Genomic DNA, 13,673 nt, shown 5'->3' with positions numbered 1-13,673 from the left:
CTATAACTGTTGTTTTTGTAGTTATATAAGGATTATGAGTTTGTACATCCTATTGATTGGAAAGTTTATATTTAGAACTGCAGCAACATGTAATATGGAGGATGTTGCATATATTGCTAACTGTGAAAAATGAACTTGTTTCTGAATAGGAAAAACAAATTGCAAACTGAAAGGTTGAGTGTTCCCACCTATCTGAAGTAAGAAGGAAAGTAGAAACTAATGAATTATATAAGCATATTGCACTTAATGAGAGACATTCTTTTAAATTTAGGGTAATACAAAAAAAGTATAAGAATAAATGTGATGCTGGTGATCTGGTGACTCTGAGTTGGCTGAATATAAATGGATTAACTTTTTCAGAGCTGATCATGACCCAGGTCTCAATGCTGTAAACAGTATAAAACCTGTTTTGAAAATGAAACAAATGATGTTTTAATTTGTATTTTATTAATCTGGGCATTATAGATTATTTAGTATATCTAGTATGTTTGTTATACATTTATTATAGTTATGTTTTTAGGAGATGATTGATTAATTTAATTGATGTGAATTAGCTGGCTTGTGAGATGTATACATATCTATATACACATACACCTTTGATTCTGATGTCTTTTTTGGTCTGATGCACTGAGGAAGAGTTTGTGTACTTGAAAGCTTTGCTTATTTTATTAAATATTTTACACCTCTGTGGTTGTCCCCTAGTTTTGTGTTCTTCGGTCGTTATATATGTACCTCATAAATCAGTCAGATAATTAAAAAGTTTTCATAACATCAATAGTATAATATTATGTCAAGTCAGGAAAACTAATGTAATAATAACTAATAAGTACTTAAGGCACAAATTTTCATTTAAACTTGGATGTAACAGAGCACCCAAGTATATAATCCATTTAATTTAATTTCCTTTTTGTTCAAAACAGTGTGTCCTTGTTCCTGTGAGCAGTCACCCACAATTTTATCAATCCCCACAAAGTTGAAAACAGCTGAAGAGTACTTTATGGCATGTGTATACAGGGCACTACTTGTTCTTTGACTGTGAATATCGCTTATATGTAATGCAAATACATTGTTTAAAAGAACAAGAAGTCTTTACTACATAAAATGCCCTATATCCACATACAGCTAAATAAATTATCTAGATAGGATTGCAAATAATATGATGGCTAATTTCATAAGTTGTTGCAGTATTAATAGAGGAAAAAAATATCTTACAAATTCTGGAACAAAATATATAATTTCCACTTGGATGGCAACTACTTGGCAGATTCTGGACAATATCAATCTGTGTATAAATTTTCAGATGCTTATAATGAGAAAATATTCCCTGAAGATTTGACCTTTATAATAACTAACTTGAACTCTGTCAGAAACACTGTTCTGAAAAAAATCACACACACACACACACATATATATATATATATATATATATATATATATATATATATATATATGTATGTATATGTGGGTCTACCTGACATTGCCGACACTCCAGAATGCCGACAGCCATATGGCTGACACCATATGATCGACATTCAGAATGCCGACAGTGCGGAACCGGCATCTCACTATAGTGCAGAATGGAAAGATTTCCAGTCCTGCACTGTAGTGTGATCTCTGAGTTGGTATATTAAAGTTACGGGGGTTGGGGCAGCCTGATGCTGATTGAAAGGAAGTTTTATTTTCCTTTTACATGGTCTACTTACAATGTCGAGATTTAGGATGTCTGTCATATGGTGTCGGCCATATGGTTGTCGGCATTCTGAAATTTCAGCATTGTGAAGTAGATCCATATATATATATATATATATATATATATATATATATAGATATATAGATATATATAGATATGTGTATGTGTGTGTATATATATATATATATATATATATATATATATATATATATATATATATACACAAAACTAAACTGAAACTCTGTAAACTTCTGAAGAATAGAAATAATATACTTAGAAACTTCAAAACATTTAACTCAAAGGTTAAAAAAGAGAGAGAGACAATGAAATGCACTTCATCCAGTTTAATATGCTGGACTTCCTTAGAAAAGTGAAATAGTACACTACGATTCCAATATATAAAGGATGCAGTACTGAAAATTGACATCATGACCTCTAAGCCAATGTTAAATCCTAGTGCAGTAAATCATGAATATTAAATGCAACAGTATGTAAAACAAAAATAGAAACAATTGTCATAGGTTTATGCAGTAAAAGTGTCATGAATATGAAAGACAGAACCATATCAATTGTTCAGAAGTGAACATGGTCATAAATAATCATAAAATAAAACTATACGTAGACTTTCTACTAGAATAAAGGAACATTATGGTGCCATTAGAAATACTGATTTTAGCAATGCAGTAGCTAAGCACAGTCACTCCTGTACTCCTATTGTTGATTTTAAATTTCTAGTTTTAGACCAGGTTCCACTGTTATTTGGAGATAGAGATACTCTTTTGGAGGTTAAAGAATTAAGATGGCAGCTCCTGTTAAATGCAGAAGCTCCCCCAGGCATAAACGAATCAGTTAATATTAAGTGTGTTTTAAAATGGCGCAATTAATTTTTTTATCTGATGTGCCCTGTTTATTGTTCAGGAACTGTCTAATTTTACATCTTGCTTGACACTACTGAATAGGTTATTATTTACTGCATAAACCTATGACAATTGTTTCTATTTTTGTTTTACATACTGTTGCATTTAATATTCATGATTTACTGCACTAGGATTTAACACTGGCTTAGAGGTCATGATGTCAATTTTCAGTACTGCACCCTTTATATATTGGAATCGTAGTGTACTATTTCACTTTTTTAAGGAATTCCAGCATATTAAACTGGATGAAGTGCATTTCATTGTCTCTCTCTCTTTTTTTAACCTTTGAGTTAAATGTTTTGAAGTTTCTAATTATATATATATATATATATATATATATATGTATGTATATGTATTTATATATATATATATGTATGTATATGTATTTATATATATATATATGTATGTATATATATATATATATATATGTATATATATATATATATATATATATATATATATATGTATATATATATATATATATATATATATATATATGTATTATATTTACATACAGGTCTACTTCATAACATTGAAATTTCATAACGTATTTCATAACATTGAGACCAAAACATCAAAATCCCAAAACACAAACAACTGAAAACACAAAACATTGAAAACTCAGAACATTGAAAGTGTGCTTCGTAACATTGAAAACTACAGTGGCTATTTAAATAACATCCTCTCCACCTATAACAACACCTAACTAATAAACACACTTTCTGCTGCGTTTCTGCAGGGGGGAAAGTCCCCTTGCATCCACCCCCCGTAAATTAAATATACCAACTCCAAGATCGCACTACAGTGGAAAAGTTAATTTAACCTCACTGTATCACAGTTGCCATACTAGGTTAGGAAATTAACTTTTTCCCACAGTAGTGTGATCTTGGAGTTAATTTACAGGGGTGTGTGGGGGGCAGGGGGGTTAGCCCCCCTGCAGAAACACAGTAGAAAGTATGTTTGTTAGTTACATTTTGTTTTAGGTAGAGGGGATTTTATTTACTTATGCAATGCAGTTTTCAGTGTTACAAAGTACACTTTTAGTGTTCTGAGTTTTCAATGTTTTGGGTTTTTAGTGTTTTGAATTTTCAATGTTATGGTCTCAGTGTTATGAAATTCAACGTTATGAAATTTCAGTATTATGAAGTAGACCCATATATACATATACATACACAAGTCTGTGCATATGTATTGTATGTATTGTATGTATGTGTGTGTGTGTGTGTGTGTGTGTGTGTGTGTGTGTATATATATATATATATATATATATGGGTCTACTTCACATAATCGAACATCCAAATGTTCGACTTTCATATGGCCAAGACCATATCATTGAACATTTGAATGTTCGACAGTGTGAAAAAAAAAAAAAGAAAAAAGAACTAAACAGTGCTAGCAGGGGGGCAAGCCCCCCCCCGCTATTTAAGTATAACAACTCTGAGATCGCACTATATTGGGGTAAAGGGAAATCTTCCCGTTCCACGCTCTATGGAGATCTCCATTCAGACCGTTCGAACTTAAGTTCCATCATTTGATCTCGGCCATATGAAAGTCAAGCTTTTAATAGTTCGACCATCTGAAGGACACACACTCACACACACACAAACACATATACATATATATATATATATATATATATATATATATATATATATATATATATATATATGGATCTACTTCAGTAGATCGAATTTACAGATAACCGAAATTTAAATGATCAAGACGAGAAGATTGTAATTTCAAACCAGTGAAACTTTACATTATCAAAACTAAAAACAACAAAATGCAACTGTACATGCCAAACACCAGCCAGAACTTCTGAATAGAGATTGCAGACACAGAAGAATATCAGCTACTACATTTAAATACATAATTTAACAGATAAATATATATTTTCAAATGTTTTTGCAGGGGGGTGGGCTGCTACCCCACACACTCAGCAAATTATATATACCAACTCTAACATCGCACTACAGTGGGGAAAAGGGTAGATTTTATGATCCTCACTGTACCACTATGTCCATTAACAAGCACTATAAAAAGGTGCATTTTTTATTAAAATTAAGTGTTTAAATGTAGTACCTGTATTTTGTCTGTGTCCGCCAACTCCATTCAGAACCTCCAACTGGTGTTTATACGCAGTTAGTGATTCCTGGCTTCTAGTTTCAGCAATGTCAGCATTCTTTCAGTAAAGTAATAGGGGTCCACACACATCTACACGTGTGATATGTGTATGTATATAAACTATATAGATAATATGGGTCTACCTGAGAAGGCTGACAAACAAAATCACAGACAACGAGATGACCGACACCAGAAGATCGACAGCAAAAATACCCAAGTGGAAATCCCGACGCTGAAAACACCGACATGCGAAATGAGCGCAACTGTGTAAGTGTGCGATAGTGACGGACTTTAGGGTTAGGATGCCGGTAAGGTACGCATGCGATAGTGACTGACTTTAAGGTTAGAGTGCGGGTAACGTAAGTGTGTGATAGTGACTGACTTTAGGGTTAGGGTGCGGGTAAGGTAAGTGTGCGATAGCAACGGACCTTAGGGTTAGGATTTGGGTTAAGGTTAGTGCACAGATAGTTCTGTATGTAAGGCTAAGTGTAGGTTTATCAGGTTTTTGGTGTGCTTGCGTTGTGTGTGTGTTTTTTGGAATGGGGAATTTGTTTTGTTAACTGTCGGGATTGTGCTTTGTTGGGCATGTGAACTGTCGTGTTTTTGCACTTTCATTGTTTTGGTGTCTGTGATCTCGTTGTCGGCCTGTTGAGCTTTCGGTGTTGTCAGGTAGATCCAGATATATACACATATGAGTCTGTCATTTTGATATAAGTAAATAATATCTGAATGCAGTTAATTTAAACAAAGCTTATCTGACTCATCGTTCACCTAAACCCTGCATAACTCAAAAAAAAAAACATAAAAAAATATGTTTTTTGTAGGGGTAAGCCCTCCCTTGTAAAGGGCTTTGCCTCCCACATTCCCCTAGCTGTTTTTCACAGTTGCAGTACAGTGGACAAAAAAATGCAAAACCTTGAAAGTTTACTACCACCTTGCATAATCCAACACTGTATGGTAAAGCAAACCACAATATTACTTGTAAATCTGTAAGAAAACTAATCTTTTCATATTATCAGACTTGTAACTGGTAGTATGTTCTAGGGGGCTTGCATTAGATAAACCTTTATTAGAGCACCACTTTTTTGTGTGAAAGCACGTGTTTCATATTTTTCTTACACATCTGGGCAAAACAGTCTGCATGAAGCTGGTGCACCTTATATATTTTTGTACATTTATAATGAAAGGTAGGAATTTACAAAGTTTGTCATCTGTTATAGAATAAAACTGATGTCATGATGACTCCCATTCTGGCTTGTATTTCCAGAATATTCCTGTGGATCTTTGGTGGCCTAATGGGCACGGAAACCAGACTGGCTATAATATGATGGTACAGTTTTATTTTGATGAAAATTACATCATTGAAAGATCGACTAAGGTAACTCTTCTGATTTTTTTTTTCTTTTTGTCTCAGAGAGTGGATGAAACTTTATATAGAAGTACCTTTTAATTAGTGAAGTGCATTATTTTGTTTGGATCAGTGGTTATTTATGTTTGCCTCTTTTTAAATGCTGGGATTGATTGTAGTTCCATTATATTATTTTGTAGGTTAAGGTGGAGTCTCCACAGCACACCTAGGTTTGGAGGTTGATGCAGTATAGTATAGCTGTGTATGACTATTTTCTGTAGGAACACAAGTGCTGATGGCAGAAAAGATCCATTATCCACATAGCTTTGTGTATATGATAACCGTTCCTGATTAAGCAAACAACTTACTTCCTTCTGTCTGTCACTGGACTTGAACCTCTCTTTTCCATGCCTTCTTTGGATTTCCATCATAAGGATGTCATCTGCAGTAACATTCTTTATTCATTTCGAAAGGGCTAATTGGACATCTATACTTCTGACATGACTTTCTGAGCTTTTGGTCATCCCCACAATGAAACTGAACTCCTTCTCTCACTCAAGAATTCAGACCGATATTCTACTATAATGGGAACAACCCATGCCATGTCCTGTTCTTTTTTGTTACAAAATGATTAATTTTCAATATCAATGCTTTTCAATCCCATTCTAGGAACTAGTTTTCTAAACTCCTTGTGGTATATTGATTATATTGTATTTGTTGAATTCTAAGAAATCTGTTTATTTTGGTGGGAGAATTTGTAAAGGTCAGTTATATCCCTGTGAAAGATCCCTAACAAGTATGCCTGTAAAAGATTTTGTGTAAGGACCACCACTTGCTGTGCTTGCTTTGTCTTGGATTAAAATCAACAAGTTTCTTCCTCTGCACACTGCTCAGTGTTTAGTGTAAGGATCACCTTTCATTTGTCCCTTAATCTTTAGTCCTTCTTTGAACATAAAAGCTCTTGGCGCTGAGAATGTTTGGCACATGCATTTACCACAGATGAAGAATCATCAGCCAGTAGCCTTCAGGCCAAATGATCTCCCAAGAAAAGCACCAGCTTTGGTGCCATGGGTTCATGGACTCTCAAATTCTAGTTGCCCCAAAGCACTGGGTGATTAAATGATTTGCTCGAGTTCACATAGTACTGAGGAAATCAAACCCTTCACCACAGGAAGTACCTCATTTGCAAATTATAGCATTTTTCTGCACTAACTGCCGGACAAGTCGACTGTGGTGCGACTTGAACCAATGATCTTTTATATATTTTTATCATTTTACTAGAAAAGTGAAAGTGAAACCATCTCTTGTTTACACACCACAATGAGTTGGATTCAAACCAGAGTCACTGTGCCACACAGCGTGGTACTAACCACCATATAATATGCACTTGGGGCATAATGGCCATTGTGGTTTCCCTGGTAGAGAATGAATAAACCTTCTTTCATGCTTTGAAGGGGTGGGCAGAATTGCCTGGAGGGAATGACCCATTTTGAAGTGAGATGACATCTTCCATGGTCTGTTCAGTGCATATTATTCATTGGCATGTCACCAGATGCATGCAGAGGATAGAACTGCAAAAAAGTAAAATAATGTTAAAAAAATAAAATTCAAATTGGTAAAAAAATCTCAAACTGTCCCACTCACTGACTGAATGATGACTGTTCCTGGGACAATCCTCATCTAGGTGATGAAGAATGAATGGGTTGATTGAGCAAGAGGTGGCAGGTGATCAGCAGCCCTTTTTGGGAGTAAAAACAGCAAGAAAAAAAAAGGAAAAACTTAATCCTGAAAATGGAGCTGTTCAGACTATTTGCATGGCTGATTTCAAGTACCATAAAAGGTAATTAAACTTCTTAGGAGTGGACAGACCCAGCCTACCCATGTTCCAAGCATTCAAGTATACTTTTAAAAGAGCATTCCTTCAGCCTGACTTCCGATGTATACCTCACCAAAGCTAATCGCATTATGTAGTATCCAAAACACATGTAAATGCCTATATAAAAGTCCAGTGGTAGACTGAACTTTAGTGTCTTTGGATGCATCCAGAGGTCTTGCAAGGAGAGCAGAGAATGGGTTTGTTTTGACAAAATGTATAAACCTTCCAGTGTAACCATCAGAGCATTGACTGCCAGACTTGCATCATTTAATACCAATGAGTTGTCCAAAATCTCTGATAAAGCTCTAAGTTGTAGAAAATGTAAGATTACCTAGACTGCTTTTAATGTTGCGAAACATGTCATTAAAAATGGGTATGATCTCACTGATGTCAGTAGGAGCAGCCACAGAGTAGTAGGTAAGCCTGCAGAGCTAAGAATTTTCTAGCATTTACCAGAGGATTTTAAAGGGCATTAGTGAATGTCCTACTGAACAAAGAGTTGCTGTTTGGGTCCCCTTTCAAAGTAGCATTTAAAAAGCTGCAGGAAAGGGAGAAAGTAATTCACTCAGGGAAATGGCTTTTTTTAACCCCCCCATACACATGTATAACAGGAATTACTTAATTGAACAATGGCAGTTTTTCAAACGTAGTAAAAGATGAGGCAGTTTGAGTAAAAAAAGCCTTCTCATAAAAGCAGTCTTGTAGATGTAGCAGATTTTTGTGCAGGCAACAAGGAAGGAGAAGATGCCGACTTTCCTCCATTGAGGATGGAAACAATATTGGCTGATAACAGAAAGGTGAAGTGCCACAGATGGGTATTAGGATACACACAGCTTCTTCATTTTTAGTATGGCAGTACTAGCATATCTCTTTACCATTTTCCATTCTCTTTCCACCCTTATACTTACTAATTAATCCAGTGCCCCCCCCCAAGTGATCATAACTTACTCCCTCCCCTGCATTTAGCTATCAGATCCTACACCTCCTATGTTCCTTACTGTATTCATTACCCAAGTAGCACTTCATCTCCATCATACCTAGCTTCCTCAACTGCTGTGCCTTTACTGCCCAGGTTTTTGTACCATACAGTAGTATTGGGTGCACCAATGTTTTGTGCACCCTACTTTTCAGCTTCTGTCATACAATACTCCTGATGCTCTATACCAGTTGGCTACCTCTGATTCTAGCTTTGAACTCTTCATACAAACTTCCCTTCTTCTCAACCACCCCTCCCAGATACTTGAAGCTGTTAATCTTTTTCCACTATTTTCCATTCTATATCAGTTCTCAGCTTCTTCTAATTTCCCCCATTTGCTGCCATTACAGTTGTCTTATCTGTACTCAGTGCCATCACATGTGCTTTCTGTTTTGCATTCCAGTCCCCTATCCTTTGCTGAAGTTCTAGCTCAGAGTCTACCTGTTATGACACATTGTCTGGATACAGCAACTTTGTTTATCTGTCCCCTCCAACCTCTTTGCTAATGTAGTCCATCACCAGTATGAACAGCAGTGCGCTCAGAGATGACCCCTGATGTACACCTGGTCCCCCTGGGAACCCCTCTTTGAGGCCGAACACTGTTCATATTTGAGTCATTAGGTCCTTGTACATGGCCTGCACTAATTCTACCATTGTTTCTGGGACTGTAAATTAATGCAGGGCTGCCCAGATCAGCTTTCCTGAGACCTTGTCATTATGCTTTCTTCATGTCTGGCTTCTTCTTAACTGTCTGTCTCACTGCAAACATTTGTTTGGTTGTGCTGCATCCTAATCAGAATCTGAACTGTTCACCTCCCATCTTATTTTCTACTACTCTTGAATATTAATTTATCAGTCACCCACGCCAGGACTTTCATGCAATGTGACAGGAGTTTGATACCTTTGTACTGCCCACAGTTGTGGCTGTCCTCTTTATTCTTTTATACTGTTACTATTAAGCTTATTTTCCAGTCATGTGGGATATGCCTTTCTCTCCATACTGCTGTGAGTACCGTCAGGAGCCATTTTGCCCCTATCTTACCCAGCATCTTTATTATATCTACTGTGACCGTATCTGTACCTGCTGCATTCCCTGACTTCATTTCCGCAGTGCTGTTCTTCCTTCTTCTAGGGTGGGCTCCTCCTCCTGTTTCATTGTAGGCTCTGTCTGGGTGTTAGAAAAATATGTATTAGTGTATGTATTAGTAATGTGCTTAGTGCATTTAAGGTTTGAAAAAGGTTAACTCATTTATTCAATTTCACACTGCATAAATCTGTACAAACTGCAGAAGCTTTCCAATCTTGTATTGTTATGAAATATGTGCAGTTATAATCTTTGCTTATGCTTTGGAAATTTACAGGGAAGCAGATAATTTCTGCTTGTGTCAGGAAAATAATAAATAGATGTATCACTTGTATTAATGTTATGAGATTTAGACAAGGAGTTCCGCTTATGTTATGAGAAAATACACAGCTGCAGAAGCTATTGATAATAAGAACAAAGACTGCTTGAAAATATGAACTGCAATCAGCGTTTACTTGTGTCTAAGCTAGAAAAGTACCCTGAAATGTAACACATGTATTAGAACTACACAATAGAAGCTTATAGCTGGCTAAATCCCCCAAGGTCAGGTTGTTTTTCATAAATCCAGTCATGTCAGCAGAAAATCTGAGTAACATCTGCTGTAGAACAATACAGAAAGTTGTGTTTAATTACGTCAACTATAGAAAGCAACGTTTTGTAGAACAGTATAAGAAGAGCATACTTCCTGTTAGTAGTTAGGCAAAATCCTGTATTTGCTTGTTTTTGTCTCCTTGCAGCAAGTAATTAAATGCCATATCTGAACCTTGCGTGAATTGGTCTTTGAAGTTTTTTCACCTCGGATCAGATGGGCCAGGTGGCATGAAACCGTACGGGGAAGAAACCACATCGGTTCTTCTTATTTGAAAAGCCCTCCGACTGAATTGTCATACAAAAGAGGCCAGCCACTTTCTGATCTGCGACTGAAGGACAAGTTTTCACAAACCAGGTGATCAATCACGAAGGCTCAGGTAAGGTGAATCTACTTTTTTCTGTTTTAGATCAGGGACTAGATTTGTGCTGTTTTTGTCAAGACTATTTTTACAAGTCAGGGACAGAAAAAATTACCATCTTGTCATAGATCAGGGAAAACAGAGTAGGTAGGTAGTCATTCTGAAGAGACTATAACAAAAAATCCGTGGTACCACGTTAAAAATAAAAGAGGTTACATAATGATTAAAAGGGTAGAACAAAATGGGTAATAATTGCACAAAAAGACCCCAAAATCCGCTGTTAACCGAAGACGCAAAATACATGCAGTCTCAGCGCGCTGACAATATTAAATACTATTCAGAATGGGTTACTAATTATGAATTCGATGGAAAATTAGAAAAATCCTCGCTTGTCAAACTTGTCAAACAGCTCAAGACCGATTCCAAAGGTCGGGTAAAAAAGCAACGCCACTTAGGAATTCCTCAGGCACACAGGTGGATTGAGGAGGTAAACCGTAGGGAACAAAAGAATAATAATTCAAAAGCGATGTTTTTAGATAAGGAGGACAATAATTTAGTAATAGCATCAGCCCCTCCACCTCCCTTACCAGAATACGAAGCAAGTGAACAGGTTAGTCCACCCCCATTATACCCTGCTGTCACTGAAAATAGAGGCATTACAAAAGCAAAACCCTTTATTAGAGATCCCATCTAAACCAGGTCTCGAACACGGGCAGGTAACTCGAATGAAGGCATTGAGTTATATTAAATGGTTAAGAATTCACGATCTATGAGTAAAGAAGAAATATGTCCACTCATAGAAGTACCTAATCCTCAGGCAGGACAGGAAGGCCAGGACCCAACTATTCTAGTGTATAGACCCTGGACTCCGGAAGATATCCGGAAAGCCACTGAGGGAATTCCCCATCCAAAAGTTAATTTTAGAAAGTTCTCAGAAGATTTACAAGGAATGAGGCTAAGTTATAATTTAAACGGAGAAGAGGTAGAAAAAGTAGTTAGACAAATTGTGGGACCAGATTGGCACATGATTAGTGGCAACTGGAATCCCCGTGATGCTGCACACAGACCCCTCCCACAAAGCAGCGCAGAGCTAGACAACAGAGTAAAAGGTCTTACAGACCGCATCTCCGAGAAATGGAAGACTAGGGCAGACTGGACTTGCATTAATCAATGCATCCAACAAGAAGGTGAAACTGTTGACAGATATTATGCTAGACTATTAGAATGTTTTAATAACCACTGTGGAATGCAGGTTCCTGAAGATCAGACACAAGATTCCCCATATGAACAGCAGTTAAAGAATGCATTTTTGAAAGGCAGTATTGCGCCCATAAGCAGTTTTATTACAAAACACATGGTAGATCATCGTACAAGCTGGTTACAGTCATTACTTGAATATGCTAGGCATGTCGAAAGGCATTTTAATAGCAAAAAGAAAAAGAAAGCCCAAGTATTTTCTGTAGAAGATGGAGCAGAAGTTTATGTAGTACAGTCCAGGAAAAAGGGCAAGAAAAATGCCCAGGGAAACAAACAATCTGATCAGCGATCAGAGGACTTTGAAGGGCGAAAGAAAAGGGGAGAATGCTTTAAATGCGGTAAAAAGGGACACTTGGCAAGGGATTGCAAGAAAAACAAGAAGGCAACCACGGAAGATAAGGAGGGTGAGGACTGACTATATGATAGTTAGGAATCACTAGAAGGGGATAGCGAAGAAAGGACAAATGAGAATGTGATAGAAGGAGTAGAGGATGTGACAGAAGAAATAGAGGAAGTGCAGGAAGTTATGGATAGTGAAGAAAATGAAATATTGGATTTAGCTTTATTGAGCTTAGAGCTCTATTTAGCAGACACAAAACCAGAAGTTACACTCTTGGTAGAAGGGATGGAGGTTAAATTTTTGTGTGACTCAGGGGCATCATGAACCCTGATACATCCCTCCAAACTGCCAGAAAATTCAGAGTCACCTGATTATATACTAGTAAAAGCAGCTAATGGACAGCTGTACCAAGAGCCTCTCTCCCATGGCATCGCAATAGCTGATCCTGTTTCAGGATTGACCCAGAAAAGCAAAATTGTTGTTTCTGCAAAATGCCCAGTAAGCCTCTTGGGCAGAGACCTTATGCAGCTATTTGGTATAGTAGTAGTTCCAACCATGCAGGGTATGGAAGCACAGAGACAAATTGATACCTTTGCAGTGCAATCGGAGGGTGAAGTGTTTTATTGGTACAGTCAGGACTTGGTTACGACTGGTCCAGGGACTGTGGCCAAAAAATTAATGAATGTAGCCATCAGTAAGTTCCCCTCCCTTGACATTGACAAACAGCACCTGTTGCAATGTACTCTGTATTACTGTAACACACCAGGACCTTTTAAAGAATATTAGCAAGAATTGTTTAAAAATCGTGCAAACAGATTGATATTACGTAATCTGTACTGGGACATGGAAGGGAACAGTGTAGCCAGCTGTTCATTGCCCCAGGAGTTCTTTGCACTTTATAAATCTAATCGATTACCACGTTAGCTTAACCAAGGACAGAAACATAGAATGGGCAGACTTGGGAGAAAAAGTTACGAGATGGGAAAGGCAGACAGAATTAGAACTGTCAGAACAAGGAATACAAATACAGAGGCTGAATTGGATAACTCAGACCCACCCAGCCGTGCACTTGCAGTCTAGCAAGGACAGCTGATTAGCACTCCTATTAAAG

At 36.9% G+C, this 13,673-nt stretch overlaps 1 protein-coding gene across 1 annotated transcript in view; it reads left to right on the top strand.

The window, feature by feature from the left end:
- The window catches only part of MANBA (mannosidase beta), an 894,686-nt gene that overhangs the window by 267,261 nt on the left and 613,752 nt on the right, over positions 1-13,673 (top strand). The window contains exon 7 of the mRNA XM_044061058.1: positions 5,999-6,109. Coding sequence (XP_043916993.1) covers positions 5,999-6,109 — 111 coding nt within the window. The remainder of the gene's footprint in view (positions 1-5,998; positions 6,110-13,673) is intronic.

This window comes from Protopterus annectens, chromosome 2.part0 (genome assembly GCF_019279795.1).
Source record: "Protopterus annectens isolate FY-2018-M chromosome 2.part0, PAN1.0, whole genome shotgun sequence".
In the NCBI taxonomy this organism is placed as follows: domain Eukaryota; kingdom Metazoa; phylum Chordata; order Ceratodontiformes; family Protopteridae; genus Protopterus; species Protopterus annectens.
Note: the sequence above shows the minus strand (reverse complement) of the source record. Positions and strands in the feature narration are given on the sequence as shown.